The sequence below is a fragment of the Setaria viridis genome, chromosome 5 (assembly GCF_005286985.2).
Source record: "Setaria viridis chromosome 5, Setaria_viridis_v4.0, whole genome shotgun sequence".
Lineage (NCBI taxonomy): Eukaryota > Viridiplantae > Streptophyta > Magnoliopsida > Poales > Poaceae > Setaria > Setaria viridis.
The window spans coordinates 32,275,451-32,292,649 of NC_048267.2; the positions used below are offsets into that span (position 1 = coordinate 32,275,451).

At 53.3% G+C, this 17,199-nt stretch overlaps 1 protein-coding gene across 1 annotated transcript; it reads left to right on the top strand.

The window, feature by feature from the left end:
• Nucleotides 1–1,571: 1,571 nt before the first annotated feature.
• LOC117858678 (protein MALE DISCOVERER 1) lies at nt 1,572–7,093 on the top strand. Its single transcript, XM_034741798.2, has 13 exons — nt 1,572–1,843; nt 2,054–2,328; nt 2,413–2,542; nt 3,752–3,823; nt 4,035–4,178; nt 4,261–4,389; nt 4,519–4,574; nt 4,658–5,065; nt 5,346–5,536; nt 5,657–5,789; nt 5,878–6,032; nt 6,376–6,567; nt 6,669–7,093. The coding sequence occupies exons 2-13, from the start codon at nt 2,232–2,234 to the stop codon at nt 6,927–6,929; spliced, it is 1,968 nt and encodes a 655-aa protein (XP_034597689.1). The 5' UTR covers nt 1,572–1,843; nt 2,054–2,231; the 3' UTR covers nt 6,930–7,093.
• The last annotated feature ends 10,106 nt before the right edge of the window (nt 7,094–17,199 follow it).

Consider the following 17,199-nt stretch of genomic DNA (forward strand, 5'->3'; position numbering starts at 1 on the left):
ATTACCATTCGTTTTAGGTTTTCAATCTGGTGGATTTGCGGTCTGAGTTAACCACTCTGTCTGTATTGGGACTTCCGACATTACTGCATCAATTGTGAGAACAGGTCCAAATCCGTTCATCTCGAGAGCTTCCATCTGGACGAAATTCCATTCCACCTCGACCCGGCCAGCTTAATCATAAGAAAAAGATAAGCTCGACACGTGGACTAGAGTATCATGAGTAAAAATATAGTGTGTATGAAACAAATCAACAAGACCTCCGAGCGTTATGAATTTAAAAATGGACGTAATTGTTGATATGATGCGCAAATATGGTTTCGTGAAATTTACTTTCGCTCTCAAGGACTTGGCATGTAGGACAAACTACCCTCGGTTCTTTCACCCATGTGACGATGCTACATGCCATGTGACGATGCTACATGAGTATATAAATATTGTGACAAAATAATAATCTTTTTTACTGCCTTCGCAAAAGGAAACAAAATCAAACTTGATGGGTCTAAAGAGAAGTAGAGATGCTGGTGCGCGCGAATTAGCCCTGACCCTGAGAATGGCGGGCACGACGGTTGGCGGCAACGCGCCAGCACGACGTGCGGCGGGCGAGACCTTTTCTTTCCTTTCCCCAACAGAACAAGTGAACAACGATGGAAATAAACTGAATAAATAAATGCCGAAAAAGAACAGAAAAGAAAAGAAAAGGAAAGGGCAGGGATACGGGCAGACAGCTAGGCTGGCCCACAGCTCGAATGGCATCGTCAATTAGCTCGGCAGAAAAAAAATATCACTAGAAATTCCCCTCGTTTGCGCGTCCCCACCTGCCCCCGCGCGGGCCCCACCGCACGTCTCTTCCAACCCGAGCCAACCAGGCGCGAGGCGCGCGCGCGCCCGCCGTTCCCGGCCTCCGCTCGCCGCCGGCCGCCGGCCGCCGCCACCGCCACCGCCACCACCCCAACGGATCGCGCGCCGGTGAGCCTCCCAGCCCGACGGAAGAGCGACAGCCGCCGGCCGCCAGGCCGCGGCGCCGAACCGCGCACGGGTAAGGGCCCTCTGCGGCGCCCCCGCGAGTTGCATAGCCATTGATCGATTCCGTCGGCTCGTCTCGGAAATTTTAGCTCTGTTTTGCCAACTTTCTCGATAGGTTCCCTCATGCCTTATCAAATGCCCCGCGGCATTTTTCTTTTCTGGTCCAAAAAGTTGCTGCAACCAGTTTGAGATTCTTGACCTGGTTTAAACTTCCTCAGAAATTTCTCTTCCCCCTTAAAGCGCAGCATTTGGCGACGTCGCTGAGAGTGAGATGTCCGGGCGCGATTAGCACCGGAGGGGCTGAACAATGTCAATGCGGCGGGGGCCATATTTTATTGCCATATGTGATGATGGGCACGAAGGATTTTTCAAATGGGGGAGCCGACGAATCCGTCGCCGGCGGTGACTGGTGCGCTCGCGGCTGCACACAGAGTGGTTGCCCCGTTCCACCCTTGACAACGACCGGCCCTCGTATCTTATCCAATTTGTTTTAGAGCTTGGCTCTCGAATCCTGGCGTGGAATTTGTCCTACAGGTGGCGGAGGAAGAATTCGTTTCCCGTCTGTCGCTTTTAAACAACGCGATCTCAGACACGATTACAGCCAAGTGGATGCGCCGTGAAATCTTCTTTTTCAAATCAGAGTGATTTCTTTTTCGTTCGTCGTCTTCGTCCGTCGTGTCGTGCCTGCCGTTCTTGGTTTTCTTCTCCAACTACTGCCCGTTCCTCCAACAACGGGCGACCGCTGTTTCCTTCCTCCCTCTCGTCCGTTCCCTGTTCTGTTTCTTTCTCTCTTTTCTCCGTTCCCCCCATCCGCCGGCGTGTAAGCACCCCCTCTCTCTCTCTGTCCTCGAATCCTCTTTTCAGTTTCTCGATTCGAATCGCGTGCGGTGTAAGCAAAATCGTCAGGCAAAAAACAAAGCGCTAAAGCTGTTTGTTTGCTTGCTTTATGGTGATTGCAAGTTTCTTCTGCTCCCCGTCGCCCTTTTTGTGGCGCCTCTGAGCTTTCCTGTCTGTTTTCTCTTGCATGCAGGCGCGCAGCGGACGTGAGGCTGCCGTGCCAAGGAGGAGCTCGCATCGTTGCAGCGGCAGGCGCAATGGTTGCCCCCCACGCCTGACCATGCATTCCAGGCTGCTCAAGAGGCTCGCGAAGAGGATCATGTGACGACGCCTTGCCGTCGTCTGATCATCGCGTGCCTGCAGTGAAATTAATGTGGAGGATGGATGGCTTCATTTCGTCGTGTATGGTGCTCGTCGCGCTGGCACTTCATCTCGCCGTGGATGGCTGCTCTGCTGTCAACTTTGAAGGTGCCGGCGGCTCGCCACCGTGGCTTGGTTCCGGCGGTTGAGCTTGTGTGCTGACTTGGTGTCCGTTTCATGTGGTGTATTCAGGATCAGCGCTTCTCAAGTTCCAGTCAAGGGTGGAGGATCCACATGGAGCTATGGCAGGTTGGAGCCCGCGCGATGGCGATCCCTGCAACTGGGACAGCGTCCGCTGCGTTGATGGCAGGGTTGTGATGCTGTGAGTTGGATGCTCTCCCCTCCTCTTCTGAATGTGCAGTAGCTTGAAATTCCATTTTCATCGTCTCCTCATGAATCGTCAGCATTGCCAACAATGAACGTTTCCTTCCCTGTTTTACGGGTCTTCCATCTGACTATATCTTTCACCGTCAAAAGAGGGCCTATCGTTAACTCAGCATGCATTGGTGCCTGTGCTTCCCATCGTTAAACTTTTCTGCATTACAGTTATCATGGTTTGACTTTAGAATACATGAAAAATTGGTGTATCGATTCTTCTGCCGAGTTTATCCCAACACAAGCATCCCTCCACTTCATAATTCAGGAAGTCATGAAAGAAATTAAGCTTTTCAAAATGAAAGTTATCTAAAAAATTAAAGAAAGTTAGCTGCTCAATGATGACAGATGATGATGAGCCTTTGAATGAGTGGCTTAATAGCAAGAAGTGATTTTATATCCCACCTAGAGAAAATTCCATGTACCTGGAGCCTTTCTAGTCTAGTAATTAAACTTTAGTGTAGTATGCCCTTGAACTTACTAATTGCTTTAAATTGGTTATTTCTTTTTTAGAAGTACAGAATAAAAAAATAGGCTCCCCCATATAATGCATCATTCCCAAATAGTTTTAAAAAAATGAAGCATCTGAACAAGCTCATTATTTGGTTTTATTAGAGTGGTCTTGACTCAGCCAACAGGAACAGGTGGCTACAGCTAGTTTTATATGATTGATTGCTATTCCTGGTGGCATTTTTATTCCTATGTTGTGGGATTGTTTTGCTACTAAAGTGGGGTTGTTAACTCTAAATTATATAATAACACTGGAGACTCAAAATTTATATTAGTTCTCTCAATTCTCTCAAATGGATCACCATAGTTTCAATACTGTAGTCTGCCTATATGATTTCAGGAACCATCATAGTTCTATAGGCTTTCAGGAACCATCACCACCACTGCTTATCATTGATGTTTCAAATGCAAAGCCTTATCAGTGATTCTCGGAATCACAGGTTTTCTTTTTACTAGTGAATTCTTGTTATTCAAGATGATGATTTTTTTATGCTAGGGGGCTCTTTGTTTATTCCAGGAGGCCGTTTTGTACACTGCCAATAAGATGAAAAGTTACATTTTTTTTACTGATGCAGTTGTTTTTTTTAAAAAAATATACTTGGCCTTGATATGCTGGCCCTACTTACTGTGAACTGTCTTTCTTCAGGAACCTGAAGGATCTCTCGTTAAGAGGCACCCTGGGTCCGGAGCTAGGAACTCTTACCCATCTGAGGGCTCTGTAAGTATACCCATAGATTTCTGTCTTTTTTCAGCTTATGTAGACCTTTTATTCCTTGTATAATGCAATCATGTGCACTTATAGATTATTGCTTTTAAAGAATATAAATTGTTATTTGGCAGAAAACATTATTTTGGCAATTTGATAATGTGGTATTTGACTAGTTGCTACACCCATGACAAAGGTTTGACAACCTACTATCCACTTGCAGTGTACTCTCCAATAACTTATTTAGTGGACCAATACCTAAGGAATTGAGTGCTCTTGCAATGTTGGAGATACTGGATTTAAGCAACAACAACTTGAGTGGGGAAGTTCCACAAGAGATTGCAGAAATGCAATCACTTAAGCATCTGTAGGTTTTCTGGCTGATCAAATTTCATGAAAGTTTTTATCAGCAGCCAGTAAGATGTCATGATATTTTAACATTTGTGCAGGTTGCTTTTCAACAACAGCTTCCGATGGCCTCTGATCCAAAATTCCTATGGGAACTTTAATCAGGAAAATGATTTTGATATCTATGATTATCCTGGGAGGGGTAATATGAATCAAAGAGCTGAGAATGGGTAAGAAAATTATCGTTATAAATTCCCCTTGAAGTTATCTCCAGTTTTTTCCTCTTATTTCTTAGGAAAAAAGATAGAGGTTATATGCAGATCCTGATGGTAGCAGTTTTTGAATTTGGACCATTGTAGGTTCGAATCTGGTTCTTCATCAGAGGAGAACAAAAAGGACACTAGCAATCTTTCTGGTAATCTGACTGTTACTAAGTTCAAGTCGATTCCTAGATGCACAAGCTATTCCATAAATGATATGCTTACTTGCTTTTCCCAGCTCAACTTCCTTCACAATACGCAGCAAGAAATCCAGCTGCACAGTTTAGCCAGCGCAGATTACTTCAGGATAGCAATCTTGCTGCACCTTCTTCTGCAAATGCTCCTGTTCCAGCTGCTGCTCCTGTTCCTTCCACTGGAACCGGCTCATTTTCAGCATTTAGTCCCAACAGTGCACCTGCACCAGCAGTAAATCCCCCAGGTAGTCCACCAATGGTCCCCAGTACTACAACAGAAGAAGTTCCAAAAAGAAGGTCCATAAAATGGCTTTATGTTGTGCTTCCATTGGTTGCACTATTGCTTATTGGCATCACATGTATGCTTTTGCTATGCCGCAACAAGTCAGGGACAACAATAGGTCCATTTAAGACAGGACTCAGTGGTCAGCTCCAAAAGGCATTTGTGACAGGTAATGATTTTATTTGCTATCTTGCTTGATTTTTTCTGATGCAAGGAAAAAGCATTTCATAGTTGTACCTCCTTTTCATCTTTGGAAGTCATGTTCAATAAAAGTATGTGCAATTGTTCCATTGATATGTGGCAGCAGTTTGCATAGATGAACTAATGTCTTGCACTAATTAATATGCTATTGAGATTTATCTGAGGAACAAATTGATGTATGTTGAAAGAGTGTCAAATTTATCTATTTGAACTGCATCTAACATTTGTGGTAATTTCTCCCACTTCAGGAGTACCCAAGTTGCAGCGCTCCGAGCTGGAAGGTGCTTGTGAGGACTTCAGTAACATTGTGGCAAGCTATCCACAATACACCGTCTATAAGGGAACCTTATCAAGTGGTGTTGAGATAGCTGTAGTATCAACCATGATTACCTCTAGCAAAGATTGGTCAAAATATTCTGAAGGGCGATTCAGAAAAAAGGTAATGCAATATTATATCATTAGAGGAGTAACTCTGCACCTCTAAATTTGAAATTTTTTGTAGTTGGACTGAAGCAAACTTGTTAACCTCTTTTGTTTTTCTTTATTTCTGAACACATAGATAGACTCACTCTCACGAATTAATCATAAGAACTTTATCAACCTGCTTGGATACTGTGAGGAGGAAGAACCTTTCATGAGGATGATGGTGATGGAATATGCGCCCAATGGGACACTCTACGAACACCTCCATGGTAAGACTTGTTAATGCTATTCAATTTTGAATGTCTACCCTATAATCTTTGTGGTCTAATTGCAATGTTTTTTCTTTGCTTTTTGCAGTTGAGGGATTCGATCCTATTGATTGGAATGGTAGGATGAGGATCATTATGGGAGTAGCATACTGCACCCAGCACATGCATGAGCTCAACCCTCCCATAACACACCCAGACATAAAGTCAAGTGCCATATTGCTATCTGAGGATGGAGCTGCAAAGGTATAAACATGCTTATATATGTTGCAGCTTTTGTTTCTTTGAATATCTGGAGAGTGGATACTTCCACAGGCATCACTCTCTGCCCAGATTGGATGATATGTAGGAAAGAAACATCGTACAATGAAATTTCATTACCGTGAAACCACTTTCAGGACTTTGTACAATTAGTTTTGTACTTCCGTTTTGGAGTTCAAATGACAATATTTGGTTAAAAACCTGAGTTAAATGCACACTTTATCTACTGCATAGATTAGAAGAATCATTTTTTAGTTTGTTTCTACAAGAACCTTAGATGAGCACATCATTTTTGCTCCTTACACTGGGTCCTTAATTCTTTGCACAGATAGCAGACTTGAGTGTTTGGCACGAAGTATATTCCAAAGGAAATATGCCCAAGGATGACGACTTTGTTCATCACCATGAACCAGTAGCAGCTGATATAGCTGGGAATGTGTACAGTTTCGGTCTACTCATGCTGGAAATCATCTCAGGAAAGCCTCCATATTCTGAACAAAAGGGCTCACTTGCAAACTTGGTAATGTCGACAATTATGGATAATTACTAGTCACTGAAATCAGGAAAATACCACATAAGGCATCTTCAAGTAACGTGAAATTTCACTTTTTTCTGTCACAGGCTTTGGAGTGCATTAGGGACAACCGGAGCATGTCTTGTTTGCTTGATCCTAACTTAAAGGCCCACAAAGAAAATGACCTAGAAATCATATGTGAGTTGGTTCAGGATTGCCTCCAAAGTGATCCCAAGAAGAGACCAACTATGAGAGACATCACCACTAGATTGCGAGAAGTAATATCAATTTCACCGGAGGCAGCAACGCCCCGCTTATCTCCACTTTGGTGGGCAGAGCTTGAGATCCTTTCAGTTGAAGCAAGCTAGCGAAAATGTTCATTCTTTCAGAAACACTGAGATTCTGTGCATACTACTGCAATGCAACCCTGTACATCTCTGTTGTATGTTTCCATCTCGTGTTGGAATTTCGCTGTCTGCTTGTTACATTTTCCCCCTCCCCTTGAATTTAATTACCAGGATCATTTTTGTCATTTCTTCTTCGCTTTCCCTCTGTATACTAAATCTACATGCGGTGGAAGTAGAATGCTTCATGCCATCCTAGGGCTAATTGTAATCACGAAACGTGTAATGGATCATTTTACGGAAATATATATATTCTTTGATTGTTTATAAGGAAGAAATAACAACCAGTGTGCACTACACCAGCAATCCAGCTCTGTTTTGTTCTACCAATTGTTGTTTATTTTTCATGTACTTGATTTGAAGGTTGTCAACAAACAAAATTGGTAGTGTCTGGAACTTCATCGTGAGAAAGAGGGGTAAATTGGAGTTTCGGACAGAGTAGTAACTCAGTTTTAAACGTGTTTTTTTAAGATTCCAACTCCTAATAGGACAAGACTTTCCACCTATAAATATAAAAGATACATCCAGTCGAACTAAATCAATCTACTATTTTTTTTAACCTTGTTTCTTTCTGTTTGTCTTATTTTTCCAAGCACCAATTGTTGTTCGTCTCTTGATTCCGATAGACCCAAACCCAACCACCACGTTGGTATCTACCTCACTAAGATTCACAGTATATGACAACCTCTCATGTAAAGGATAATGAGTTAATGACACATTGCATAGGACATCGTTGGAAAAATAAATGATGAATGAGGAGTCTCATGAACCAAATTCTATGGGAAAAAAAATGATAATCTACATCTCCTAGTTCTTCAAAAGCCATTTAGTTCAATTTTAATGCCAAGTGTTGCTTATGCTTGTATATGCTCGATTTTTTAAAAGAAAAACTCGATGAGGGAGGAAGGATGTCCCCTGACTTTAGCTGTAAGAAGGGTCCATTGAAGCCTAGCCAAGGCAGGAAGCCGACCATATCATTTCTTTGGTAACCAACTCTTTATCTAAAAAATAATTGTGTGTGCTAGCATTCCTCACCCATATTTTTTTTAATTAAGGAAAATATCCGATCTTGAACATTCACATGTGAATGTCTACGACCATAAAGGAACCAATCTGGCCACATAACTAGAAGATACACGAGTACTTAGACTCGAAGCCTCAATCTAAGGAGGACAGAAAACAAGAAAGAAAGAAACTAAGAAAGAAAGCTAGAAACTAAGAAAGAAAGCTAGAAAGACTAAGCTTCAAACTTCTATGCCCTTCTTCAACCTTGCTTTGGTCGTTGTGCAACAAGAAATACCTCACATCCGATGTCTTCTTAAAAACTCTTGATGGTCATGTGTTGCTTGGTAAACCACGATCCCCGAAGTGTGAGCGGTGACAGGAGGGAGCAACCCACGGTCCCCGAAGTGCTGGCAGCAGCAACCGGCAGAGTTTCTAAGACGACACCTCTAGGGAGGTAGCATCGCCACCGACGTCACCGTCGCCCGACCAACATGGTTAAGGTTTTCACCTGGAGAGCTCGCTCGAGAGAAGGAAGAGGGACAATCGATGACGCCTCCCAGAAGGTAAACAACGTCCTTGGATACTGCCATCATCAACCCGCAGGCACAAGCTTTGCGCCTGACCTCGATCCATGAGCACACTACCAAACAACACCAGAGGAGTGCTAGGAAGCCATGCGACATGAAGACGAGCATAACGCTGCCACCTCATTGTCGCAGGATACCTCACCCGCACGCGGTCATTGCAGACGTCGTCGCTGCCACAAGCCACCGCTCCCACACGCGACAACACCGGACCGCCGCCGCCGCTGCAAGCCCCCTTGCTCATGCGCAGCCGTCGCAGGCTCCTCACCCGCTCGCAGCCGTGTCAGGCCGCCGCAGTACAGCCGCCTCGCGGCGCCGCCATGGCCACCGCACACAGCTCCCCGCCCAGATCCTCAATGCCCAGCTCCCGGGGAACAGCGGCCACGCCGATCCGCGGCGCATCCTCGGACCACGCCGCTGCATGTATGCAATTGATAAGGAATGATGGCAAATAAAACACAATTTTATTTGAAGCACTAGGTGCAAAAGTAAACACCACAGCTAAGGTGGTGCTTACAAGCACCCACCTCCCTCTCTAGCGTGGATCCTTTTAGCCACGTATGCTGGAGCTGATCTTATGCATCTTGCATGCATCCTCCCTTCTCTATGGTGTATGTTCATCTCTTTCAGATCTGTCGTTGTCAAGATTTGTGGATCTAGACTTAGACTAGTAAATTTCTTTTATGCGCGTAAGGCTTCAGATGGTGGCGTGGGAGACACGGGGTTAGACTGGTTCGGGCAAGGGAAGCCCTACGTCCAGTATCGAGGATGCTCGTATTGCCCACGCGGGGTTCTGTAGTAGGGGTTACAGATCAACGAGAGAGGGACTGATCCTAGGTCTCTTGAAAGGTGCTCGTACTCTAAGGGAATGTGAGAGTGTACTCTTGTTTGGAGGGAGAAGAAGCCGTCCCCGTCTCTGGCCCCCGATGCCCCTTTTATATCGTGAGGGGGCTGCCGGGGTTACAGCTGAGACCGGGTGATGAGAGCAGTAAAGAGTTTAAACGTAGTATGGTAAAAATACATCACGAAGGGAGAAACCAAGTTCCTAGGCGCCCGGCGCCCTCGCCGGCCTCTGGCGTCTGCCGGCGCGTATGCTGGAGGAGGAAGGCAGCCGTGCGCCAACTGTTGTTGCGCCCTACAGATAGCTTCTTCAGTGTCTGTAGGCGCCGGGTCATGATGAGGGCGTTTCGTCGCCACTCCGGTGTCCGTTGGGAGGGACGGCGGATGCCGCCATCCTGATGATGGCTCGCAGAGAGAGGGCGTCACATCCCTGCTGCCGGGCGCGCGGGGCCCGAGAACGGGCGAGTCTTCCCTCTGCTCCGGACGGCGCAGGCCATGAGTACCCTGCGGCGAATGGAAGGAAACCGCCGGTACTGTAGCTTGTATAGTGTGGTTGTGCATGGGTACTTGCAGCGGGTTGCGTGAGGAGCGCGGTCATCCTTCTTCCTGCTAGACCTGCGACGCATTTATGATGAGGTCGACAAGGGGGACCCACGGGATCGTTACCCTGATCACCCGGTCCGCGCCCGAGGGGGATATCTGTCTTGGGGGCCCCAGTGAGTCCGACCCCCGTGCCCAGGGTCGGGCGAGGCGGAACCTTGTGGCGAGGGGTCGGGCGCCCCCGACCCCGGGGTCGCGGTCGGACGAGGCGGAGCCTTGCGGTGGGAGGTTGGACGCTCCCGACCCTGGGACCGCAGTCGGGCGAGGCGGAGTCCCACTTATGTTGGGCTTGACAGCGATTTCGTTATCCCGAGTGGAACTGGTCCTTCATGATTGTCTCATGATTGTTTCTTTAAGCGGTATTTAGGAGATCGTTAATATTTCCCCCCAACAGTAGCCCCCGAGCCTCTGGTGGAGCAAGAGTGCTCCTCCGGAGGCTTCTTTCGCTGTTTTGCCAGAGATCTTCTGCTCATCCTGCAAGCTGGCGCCGCATTTTATGGTGATAGGGGCGTTGGCTTGACTGGGTAGGGCGTGCTGTTAGCCCAGCTTGGCCGGGGAGCCTGCGAATCGCGACCACCCGCGTGGTCATTGGTTGCGACGCTAGCCCCTGAGCCCCTGCGCGTTGCAGGAGACCGATCGGGAGGCTAGGTCGACTTTTGATCGTCGTCCCTTAAGCGTCCGTTCGCTAGGATGAAGGGGTTGAGCCGTGCCATGTTATCCTCATTGGACGAACCGTGGTGCTCGTTGAGCTGCGAACGGGTAGGTTCGAGTGGAGTCCCGGTCCCCGTTCGGGGGGGTCCGGCTCGGACCAAGCTGGTGGCGTACTCCAGTCTCCAGCCGGCCAGTTCATATAGTTCCCGGGTCTGTTCGGCCGGATCCGGGGGCTCGTTGCCTTTCCTCGTGGAAAAACCATGAACTTTGATGCCGGTCAGGACTCGAATGTGAGGTCGGGACGCCCTTGGCTTTCGCTCGCCTGGGTGCTGGCCGCTAGCGGACCCGTCCCTTCTCACCCCTCGCTCGGGGGATGTCCTGAGGCAGCTGTCGAACCCGTGGCGGGCCAGCCTTCGAACCTGTGGATCGTAATGGGCCGTAGGGGCGTTTTCAGCCCCGTATCCCTTTCTTACCTTTCGGTGGGCCTTGGGCCGAATCGGGGCGGACGTTGCGTTTGGGCCGAACGTGGGGGACGTCGTGGGCGTGCCTTCTGGGGGACGGAGTTATGGAGAGCGCCGTCCCGCGAATCGAGGAGGATAGGATGTTTTCGCGACCGATCGTGCGCGCGGTTTTCGAAGGGAAAGTGGACGTGATGGGGGTGTACCTGGCGCTGCATTTATGGCGACAGGGGTGTCGGTTCTGCTTCCGCCGCGTATTTCCTATAAAAACGGAAGCCCCGCCTCACTGGTTCCGCCCGCCTTCTGCTTTCAAGCCCTTTCGCTCACCTGCGTCCGCTTCGCCTTCCTCCGCTCCAAGCCTCGCCCTTTCTTCCACCCCCGTCAAGTTTCCTCCTTCTCCGGCGATGGGATCTTGGGGGATCTCCCACTTCAACTCCTCGCGCGCCGAAGGCCTGGTGAGGAAAGGCCTCCTCTGCGAGAGGACAGAGGCGGGTGAGTGGGAGCTGCCGGGGTCAGTGCAGGTGCCGTCGCCTCCCCCCGGCTACGTCGTCTCCTTCGCTCATTTCCATGAGCGGGGGTTCGCGACTCCGCCGAGCCGCTTCTTCCGGGGGCTCCTCCACTACTACGGGCTCGAGCTCCAGCACCTCAACCCTAACGGGATCCAGCACATCGCGGCGTTCGTCGCACTGTGCGAGGGGTTCCTGGGCATTGAGCCCAACTTCTCACTGTGGAAGTACTTCTTCGCAGTGAGCCTGTACCAGAAGACGAAGAAGAGGGGGAGCCAGCAGCGGTCGCCCCCGGTGCCGATTGGGTGCGCCGGATTCCACCTTCGCCATACTCGCTCCAAGGAGTATATGGTGATAAAGACCTCGGCGTCCCACAAGGGGTGGCACAACCAGTGGTTCTACGTGAAGAACTACTCGAACTCCCCCCTGCCGGAGTTCACTGGCCGCACCATTGACGCGGCGCCGGAGGTGTGGGCGTACGGGCCGGTGGAGAAGGAGAAGAAGCGGATCCTCGACCTGCTGCAAGCTATCGAGTAGTTGAAGTGGAGGGGGCTCAGCGGCGCCAGGGTCATCGGGGTGTACCATGCCCGGCGAGTGGCGCCGCTAATGCTCCGGGTCCGTCCGCTTGCCGCCATGACTCCGGACGCGCCGACTGAGGGCACCGCCTTGGCGACGGGTGCGCTCGCCGCCTCCGAGATTCAGCAACGGATTCGGGAGGCGCTGGAGGACAAGGAGGCCGAGTACCCGGTGCCTGGGCACCCGCCGATGCACCCGGACGCGGGCTTCGTCGACCTGGTAAGGGATTGGGGCGCTGACCTCCTTTCTTTGCGTCTCGTAATCATCATCCTGACGCGGGGCCATTTCACGTTCGCAGGGCGCGCTGACCCGGGTCGTGGACTCACACCCGCCGGTGCCGGAGGACGCCGACCAGCGGACGCAAAACCGTCTCCTTGCCGAAGCGCAGAAGCGCCGTAAGGACAAGGAGACGGCAAAAAGGCAGAAGAAGGCCGCCAAGGAGCTTCAACGGCGGCAGAGAGGGCAGGTCGTGACAGACGACGACGACGACGATGACGATGAGGATGAGGATGAAGATGAGGAAGATGATGAAGAGGAGGAAGAGCTGATTTCCTCCCTCCGGTCGGGCGCGCTCGTAATCCGGGAGGTGCGCTCGCAGACGGCCGCGAGGGATGAGGCGGAGGGGACGTTCGCCCGGACCTTGGTTCCGCAAGGCCCTGGGGCTGCGCCCCAGGGGTCGGCACGGAGCGCCCCCCAGGAGTTGACGCGGGACGCCCCCCAGGGGTCGGCGCGGGGCGCCTCTCAGGAGCCGGCGCGGGACGCCCCCCAGGGGTCGGCGTTGGACGCCCCCCAGGAGCTGACACGGGACGCCTCCCTGGAGCCAGCGCGGAGCGCCCCCCGGGGGGCTTCGAATCCTACCCCCGCCGTTGCCCAGGAGCCGGCGCGGGGTGCCCTCCAGGAGTCCGCCCGGGGCGCTCCCCGGAGGTCCGCGGAGACCGCCTCCGCCGTCGCGTCCGGGGCCGGATGCCCCGGGGTCGGCGTCGGGCCCCGAGGTGAAGCGCGCGCACCGTCCTTGTTCTTCAGGAACGTAAGGTTGCTTCCCTCGTGCGTCTCGTTCCTTTCCCCTTCTCGCGTTCGTTCCCGCTAACGTTTGCTCATTGATTTGCAGCGCCGCCTCCCGTGGCCTCGTCCTGCAGCTGGCGCCCAAGAAGGCGTTGCGGGTGTCTTCCTCCTCTGTGGGGCGGACCGCGGTTCCGCCCGCGGCGAGCGGCGGGGTCCCCGGTGAGGTCGCAGATCCCTCCGCGGAGGCGGCCCCCGTGACGATGGCTGGCGGAGCTACGGCGGCGTCGGTCGCGGGAGGGGGAGCGGACCCCGTTCCGCCTTCGGCTTCCCCGGCCGTCCCTACGGCGCAGGGCATCGTTCCCCCGGGTCCTCAGGCCGGGGAGGTGATTGACCTTGATGCCGACGAGGCGGAGGAGATGGCAGCGACGGGAGGTGGGACGGATGTCCCGGCAGCCGCAACGGGATCGGCGGCAGCGGCGACAAAGGAGGGAGCATCTGTCTCCACGGCCGCGGCAGAGGAGGCAGCGGTGACGGAGACGGGGACCTCCGCCCCGGAGGTCCCAGTGGAGGCGACACCGGCGGCGGAGGCGGAGGAGCCCGCTCGAGGGACTCCGACAGGAGCGGAGGAGCTTCCCTCGGCGGTTGCGGCGGAGGGCGAGGTAGCCGCGGGGATACCTGTTCCGCCGCTTGCGTAGGAGGCGGCGCCGCCATTGGGCGACCCCGCGGCAGCCCCGGCGGCGACGGGTGCGCAGGCGCCGGGGCAGTCGGTGAACCCGGCGGCTTCCGGTGCGGTGGTGCCTGCTTCGACGGTGGCGCCAGGATCGGCTCCCGCCTCGGCCTCGGCTGCCACCGTTCCCAGGGCGTGGAGAGGGTCCGTCCTGCGTTAGGCATCCCGTGAGGACCCGCCGAGGCACCTCTTCACCCTGGATGACGCCGCGGAGTGGCACAAGTGGCAGGCAGTGCAGGGTGGCCTCGCCCACGCCCGCACGGCTCTATCCTCGGCGATGGGGGCTTTGGACAACGCCGTCCTCCCTGGTAGCCAGGTACGTTGCCCCTCCTGTTGGTGATTATCATTCCTCGTTGCCTTGTCCCTGATGGCATGTTGCTTTGCAGGCTCTCCAGGAGTGCAGTCGGGGGAAATCTGATTTCCTCCGACTGGAGCGGGGGATCTGGGAGCGCTTCAACGCGGAGAGGGAGCGAACCAGGGAGCTGTCCATGCAGGTCGCTGCCGCCTAGGGGGTCATCGGCGACCTGCAAAGGCGTGAGGAGGCGGCGCAGGAGGAGGCGCGGCGGTCGGAAGCTAAACTCCAGGCCGTCGTCGACAAGGCCCGCCTTGGCCGCGAGGAGTTCCAGGCTGCCACCGAAAAGGCCCACCGTGACGCCGAGGAGCTCGCACGGCTGAAGGGGGAGCATGAAGCCCTCCAGAAGACCGTCGAGCGCATCCGGCGCGAGCGGCACAAGGCTTGGCAGGACCGGGACGCCGAGAAGGTCAGGAAGGAGGAGGCCGAGAAGGTGGCGGCTGACCTTAGCGCGGAGGTCGGTCAACTCCGGTCGCAAGTGCAGGGACTCCAGACCGCCGTGTCTCAGGGAGCCGACCGGGAGCGCGAGCTGAAGGCCTGGTCCGACGGTGAGACTTTTTTCCGTTTCTGCGTCTCCGTGTTGTTGCGGTGGTTTATAACTTGGTGGATCTTTCGGATGGTTCTTGCAGGTGAATTCGCCAAGCTGAGGGACCTGCTCTATTCGGAGCGTGGTGAGCACGGCGCCCTGCGGGATGCGGTCCGTGTCGTCTGCGACGGCCTCGGTATGGTTCCGGAGGAGGGATCGAGCTCTTTGCCGGCTCGTGTCCTCGGGATGTGCCGTCGGAGCCGCGAGATCGCCGTGGATGCGCTTCACATCGGCGTGCGGCGAGCCTTCGGGGTCTTCGGCTCCCATTATTCCGGCATCAACTTTGCCAGGATGAGCGGAGGGTACGCCGCCGCCGGTTACTCCGAGGCTGAGCTGGACGAGATTGACGCAGCGGTGTTCGCCCCTGCGGAGGCCCTTGCGAAGCTCTTGGAGGATGAGGCCGTCCCTCTCGAAGATTCCCCGTCGGGTTAACTGTACCGGGCTGGCGCCCAAATTGTAAATATATCAGTTTCGGACTTATCTCGTGATGGCCATACAGGCCTTTTTTATAAATTTGTCGTGCGAACACTTCCGATCCCCTTTATTGTCCCTTTGGACTTGAAAGTTTTGAGTGCGTTGTCGGGTGTGTCAGTAAGCTTTGATGAGTGAAGGCACCGTAGACGCTGGGGCGTAGGTTTTTTCGCAGTCCGATCAATCTTGCCTGAACACCGTTCGCGCACTCTTCCCTTTTTGTGTCCAAAAGTTTAGAAAGGGGGGCTCGGCTCGAAAGAAAAAACGTTTCTTTTTAGGTGGTGCCAAGTGGCTTGGGACGGAGCCCCTGATAGCCCCCGAGGGGTATGCGACCTTGGAGCGAAGCCAGGGTCGGATACCCCTGAGCTTGACGGGAAAAGCCTGAACAGAGACGGCTTGGAATTTCTTTTTTCCGCAAAAAGAAAACTATCGAAATTGCAGACAAATCTGTGCAGAACTTGGAAATAAAGGCTAGGGGTAAAAACGCCTTAGCTGTTCTATGTTCCAGGCGTTGCTGAAGATTTGCCCGTTTGGAGTCGCCAGCTTGTAGGTGCCTGGCCGCAGCACCTGCGCGACGATGAAAGGGCCTTCCCACGGGGGAGTTAGCTTATGCCGACCCCTGTTGTCCTGGACGAGGTGGAGCACCAAGTCGCCGATGTTGAAGGCTCGGCCTTGTACCTTACGACTGTGGTAATGCCGTAGGGCCTGCTGGTACTTGGCCGAGTGCAGCAGGGCTACGTCTCGTGCCTCGTCGAGTTGATCTTGTGCGTCTTCGAGCGATGCCTGGTTCCCTTGTTCGTCGTACGCCTTGACCCTCGGCGATCCGTATTCCAGATCGGTGGGCAGGATGGCCTCAGACCCGTAAATCATGAAGAACGGGGTGAAGCCTGTTGCCCGGCTGGGGGTCGTCCTCAGGCTCCAAAGGACTGCGGGGAGCTCGGCGACCCACCGTCCCCCGAACTTTTTATGGCGGTCGAAGATTCATGGCTTGAAACCCTGGAGTATCATGCCGTTGGCTCGCTCGACTTGCCCGTTCGTGCGGGGGTGTACCACGGCCGACCAGTCCACTCAGATGTGGTGGTCGTCGCAGAACTGGAGGAACTTCTTTCCGGTGAACTGCGTACCGTTGTCGGTGATGATGGAGTTGGGGATCCCAAAGCGGTGGATGATGTTAGTGAAGAACTGTACCGCCTGCTCGGACCTGATTTGCGCCACTGGCCTTGCCTCGATCCACTTAGAGAACTTGTCAACGGCGACCAGTAGGTGGGTGAAGCCCCCGGGCGCTTTCTTGAAGGGCCCGACGAGATCCAGTCCCCAGACCGCGAACGGCCACGTGATAGGGATGGTTTGCAGCGCCTGCGCGGGCAGGTGAGTTTGGCGCGCAAAGAATTGGCACCCCTCACAGGTGCGGACTACCTGGGTGGCGTCGGCGACCGCCGTTGGCCAGTAGAAACCTTGTCGGAAGGCGTTGCCGACGAGGGTCCTTGGCGCAGCGTGGTGGCCGCAGGCTCCGGCGTGGATGTCCCGGATTAGTGCCTTTCCCTGTTCGACCGGGATGCAGCGCTGGAGGATGCTGGTGTGGCTTCTCTTGTAGAGCTCCTGATCGATAATGGCGAAGGATTTGGTGCGGCGTGCGATCCTACAGGCGTCTGTCTTGTTCGCCGGGAGCGCGTCATGGGCGAGGTAATCGAGGTACGGGGCTCTCCAGTCGGCTGGGGGGTCGGGCCCCGTCGCGGGGTCTACCGCAATTTCCATAACCATGGGGCCGGAGGGGTCGACTTCCGCGGCCGGGCCGGGGGAAGCGGCGCCGACCCCGTTGGTGCTGGCGTCAACGCCTGGGACGGGTGGCGCGTCACCGACCCTCCTTGGGTCGGGG

What these genes read in the sequence shown, in the direction of transcription:
- LOC117858678 (XM_034741798.2), top strand. Translation starts at nt 2,232, where the DNA reads ATGTGGAGGATGGATGGCTTCATTTCGTCGTGTATGGTGCTCGTCGCG. An exon ending in ATGCAATCACTTAAGCATCT is followed by an intron (nt 4,179 to 4,260) that starts GTAGGTTTTCTG and finishes ACATTTGTGCAG; the next exon opens with GTTGCTTTTCAACAACAGCT. An exon ending in GGACACTAGCAATCTTTCTG is followed by an intron (nt 4,575 to 4,657) that starts GTAATCTGACTG and finishes TGCTTTTCCCAG; the next exon opens with CTCAACTTCCTTCACAATAC.